This window comes from Pollicipes pollicipes, unplaced genomic scaffold (genome assembly GCF_011947565.3).
Source record: "Pollicipes pollicipes isolate AB1234 unplaced genomic scaffold, Ppol_2.1 Scaffold_4881;HRSCAF=5763_pilon_pilon_pilon, whole genome shotgun sequence".
Taxonomy (NCBI): Eukaryota; Metazoa; Arthropoda; class Thecostraca; order Pollicipedomorpha; family Pollicipedidae; genus Pollicipes; species Pollicipes pollicipes.
The window spans coordinates 41,473,554-41,477,732 of NW_023596576.1; the positions used below are offsets into that span (position 1 = coordinate 41,473,554).

General features: G+C 49.5%; 1 protein-coding gene across 1 annotated transcript; it reads left to right on the forward strand.

Moving 5' to 3' along the window:
* Positions 1-883: 883 nt before the first annotated feature.
* On the forward strand, positions 884-3,932 carry LOC119101751 (uncharacterized). Its single transcript, XM_037225170.1, has 6 exons — positions 884-896; positions 1,385-1,487; positions 1,699-1,839; positions 2,295-2,414; positions 2,988-3,191; positions 3,640-3,932. Exons 2-6 carry the CDS (start codon positions 1,389-1,391, stop codon positions 3,781-3,783), a joined length of 708 nt encoding a protein of 235 aa, XP_037081065.1. The 5' UTR covers positions 884-896; positions 1,385-1,388; the 3' UTR covers positions 3,784-3,932.
* Positions 3,933-4,179: the final 247 nt, after the last annotated feature.

Sequence of the window (4,179 nt, forward strand, 5' to 3'; positions counted from 1 at the left end):
ACGTCTAACGCCGCCGTGAAGTGTGTTGGTGGTGTATTATATGTCCAACGCCGCAGTGAAGTGTGATAGTAGTGTGTTGTATGTCAAACGCTTATTCGTGCGTGGTTACTGCCGAATATGACATTTTCCATGTTCACAATGGTGGGCATGCTTATAAAAATCTGCTCCAGGTCCGTGCTCGTCTGTAGTCGGTGGCATTATCAAGGAAGGTGGGCCTTTCAGAGCCATTCCCCCGCCCATAGCAGTGGAGGGCCCCCAGGCACCGAAGCTTTCAACACTTGCTATCAGTCTAAGATGCCCATGAGGCTTATAAATTGTACGGATGAGTCCTCAAAGCAGTAAAATGCGATTCTGAGCGTGGAAATGAAAAAATCCGCGAATAAAAATAAAGTTCCTCATGCCGACGAAGCGGTTTACGTTGGCTAAAAGCGCTCCCAATGTCGCGATTTAGCTCTTTTCTGTGAAAAATCCTGCCTTGCATGAAATTGCTTTCATCGCCTTGTTTTATTGTGAAATGCAATCAATTGCATTCACTTTTGAATTGCACTGTTTTTATCTTGTGAAATGCAATCAATTGCACTGACCTTGAATGACCGAATTGTCATCCTTATTTGTATGTCTTAAAGGCTTTGCTGTCATTTCAGAATTGGCTATAGGCTGTTTTAACATTACCTATGGTATAACTTGCCCTGAGAACAAGCACCCCGGCTGTGCTCGCGCCGGAGAGCAGGCCCGCTCCGGTGATGCGATCAGCGGTACAACGCGTGAGGGTGCTCGCTCGTGACATCACTGCTCATGCCGCGGTTGCTGGGCGCCGCCGGATTCCAGGCGGCCGGTATAAATACGAGCGGAGATCACGGAGCCACACAGACACCAACGGCCGTACCGAAAGACAGGTGAGTTGAGTCTGTTATTCCCCATCTCTGACGGGGAGGGCATCCCCGTCATACCATACTGCCCGGCCGCTATTGCACTTTGGCGGCAGGTAAGACTGCGGTAGGGCTGCGGTTGGAGCCTCAGACAAAGAAAAATATATGTTGCTAAAGACTCGGGACTGCAACTGTCACTGGTTTGCAACTGCAACATGGATTATATTTTCCAGTATTTAAAAATACTGGAAAATGTTCTGTGAGTTTCTTATATCATCGTCACTGCTTCTGAGACATCACCTGCGTTTAAAGTAACATGGTGGAAGGCAATGTCGCGATGGTTCTGAAGCAATCTATGAGCTTCATGTCATGATGTTACGACTTAGCAGCATGCGAGGCACGCACGATAGTGTGAATATGAGGGGCTGTGGGATTTGCTGTTCATCATCATGCGATAGCTTGCTCTTCGTCCCCTAGCTGTAATGCATTATCATTATGCGTTTGCTGTTTTCCAGAGCGATGAAGCTGATCCAGATCAACATCGTGACTTTGGCATGTCTCTCCGCGGTATCCGCGCTTATATCGGAGCCGTACATAACCAAGTTCGCCAAGAGGAAGGTCAGTGCTGGCAGACTGGCTGCGGGTCGGTGGCACAATGTCTTTTCTATGCCGGAATGTGCTCAGTTGAAGACCAGCACCGGCTGTGGCATCTCGTTGTCGGGTGTTCGTTTTCACGGTGTCAGCTTCGCCTGGGCAAGTGATGCGGCTTATCATCTTACTGTCCCACCGAGCTCTCAGTAACATGATCGCGGTGGTCTCGTATCCCCAGATGGCCGACGGCTGCTTCAGCGAGAGCGTAATGGCTGCCTTCAGGGGGAAGATTCTTGCCGCTATTGAGAAGTGCAAGGGTCCTGATCCGGTCATGCAGAGTGAGCTGCTGGCGCAGTACTACGCCATCGTCAGAATCGGGGTTAGTAGATGTTGGCGAGCACTGGCTGTCAGAACAGACAAATGCGGACTAACGGGCGGGTAGGAACTGTCAGGCCTGGCGGACACCAGCTGCCATAGCGGACAGGAACTGTCAGGGCGGGTAGACACAAGGGGCGTCGACCGGGGCTACAGCGCAGGTGTCCGTGTGTTCAACGTGTCGCTGTCAGTGGGCAGAGGTTATCTGTTATGGTGTTCCGAGTCGATAGGAGGAGAAGGCGGTACACGGGTCTTACGAAAGGGAGCCAGTATGTAAAACATGTTGTGGGGCATGTATGCGAATTCTGTTACCGTGAACATGTGAAGGTACGCGTCTACAGTTCAATCACAGAATTCTCAGCCCAGAGTACTTGCACAAGCGTTGCATTTGGATTATATGCTTGTAATTGTTTCTATGGATTTATTTTCTCCTAGCTAACTCCGCCATCGCCTTCGCAGGGGTCCCGACGCAAGAGATCTACTGTCAGCAGCTTCAGCTCCCAACAATTGCAAGATGCTGAAAGCAGAATCTCTGAGATGATTGAAAGATTGGGCTGTGTGCTGAAGGAGCTGAAATTCGTGAGTACAAGAAGCGAGCGGGCAGTGTAGAGGCAATTAGGCGCCATTTTGCCCAGCGGCCAAATTTCTAAAGATGGCTTCATGCTGGTAAATGCTACCCTCACCTTTCCACTTAGTTTGTTTCCCTTTGTGCCGTACTCTTTGTCAATCATCCCTGTCTCCGCGTGTGCAGCGAGACATTCGAATGGCATGCCATTTTAATGTGTCCAGTACTGTGCTTGAGACATTGGCACCACAAGCATCAGTCCGCTGTCTGGCAGCGTGTTCTGATATTGCTGGATTGGGACAGAACCGCGTAAATGGGATATGATATACCACAGCACGATGGCGTAAAACGCGACATATATATATATATATATATATATATATATATATATAAACAACTAGTGTTGAAGCCATAAGTTAGCCCTTGCAATGCGACTTTGACTGATGTATTTTGTATTGGTGATTTGTATTGATTTTGTATTGACTAATGACTTTGTATTGGTGATTTACTCCTCACTTTTAGACACATAACCTGCCCGAGAATAGAAACGTATCTTATCTTCTTGACCCGGCCTTTTCCTTTTTCAGGCGAACGCTCAAAACCGCATTGACGCGTCTTCCATAAAGAAGCTTATCACTAGCTTGGGCCTGCCGAAAAGCCTGAGGGAGGACCTTCAGGAGGGAGTCGATCAGTGCAACGACTTCGCCAACTGCCTGCCGAACTCAATGGTTGATAAGCCTCCGAGCACACCGGAATTCGGCAGGCAGAAGGCATTCTTCGAGTGTTTTGAGGTGTGTCCCCCCCCCCCTTTCCTCAGTGCGATCGACATTGGTTTGCCTTATGGTTCAGGCACTGCGCACCCTATCAACAAAATGAAACCAGTCCTTCGTCAGTGACAGCTCGCACAATCCACAGTGCAGGAGGACTTACTCGGGTGGTGTAACGGCGCCACTCTACATTCTGTGCGGAAAAACCGTCGGACTGTGTATGTAATAGGAGGCGATTCCTTTCGTTCCTTTCGCATCGAACGTCGCAGTCCCGACCACACCGCACCTTGCTTTTAAGCACCCTTTTCATGGCCCAACTCGGTCCAGCGTCGACGTATTTTCACCATGTCTTGTGCACGGCCGACGTTGAACTGCAGGTTGCAGCAGAAAAGAAACCGTTGGTGACGGCCACCTTAGGCCTGTGTTCGGAGAAGGGTGTTGAAACACTGCTAATGGGTGATTTGCGTTACAGAGGGCCAAGGCGGAGACTTGCATGAAGAAGGAATTCCAGGAGGGCTACTTACCGTCGCTGCAGAAGGAGAACCCTGCAATCAACGCGGATGAGGCCTTTCAGACAATCATAATGTCGTTCATGGTCGGCGATTCGCCGTTCTAGCGGCGAGCAAAGGAACGGTTGAAATATCAGTTGTGGCCACTGAAGCTGTAGCTGGTCCTGCTGAGATTAAGGATTTTGCCTTACGCTCGTAGCACACTCGGTTGTGTTATTTTGGCGGTGCATTTGTGGGGATTTGGATTTTATTTCTTGGTGCGGTGCTGTTGATGATCAGCTGAAACATTGCTGCTATGAATAAAACGCACAAATGACTATTATGGCTATTGCATACGCATAGTAAGCGAGCTGACAGTGCTGGTGCGAGCCTTCACGTTGCAAGCACGGCCGTCCAGATTCTTTATCATTGAGGACGGATTAGTTAAACGGCCTGTTGCCCCACAACTGTTGTTGATCTGGATGCAGTGCTCCGGTCAGCTAGTTGCCCGGTCGCCATCGGGC

Excerpts from the sequence above, each read along its gene's own strand:
- LOC119101751 (XM_037225170.1), top strand. The coding sequence starts at position 1,389 with ATGAAGCTGATCCAGATCAACATCGTGACTTTGGCATGTCTCTCCGCG. Across the intron at positions 2,415-2,987 it reads TGCTGAAGGAGCTGAAATTC|GCGAACGCTCAAAACCGCAT; the intron begins GTGAGTACAAGA and ends TTCCTTTTTCAG. Across the intron at positions 3,192-3,639 it reads CATTCTTCGAGTGTTTTGAG|AGGGCCAAGGCGGAGACTTG; the intron begins GTGTGTCCCCCC and ends TTTGCGTTACAG.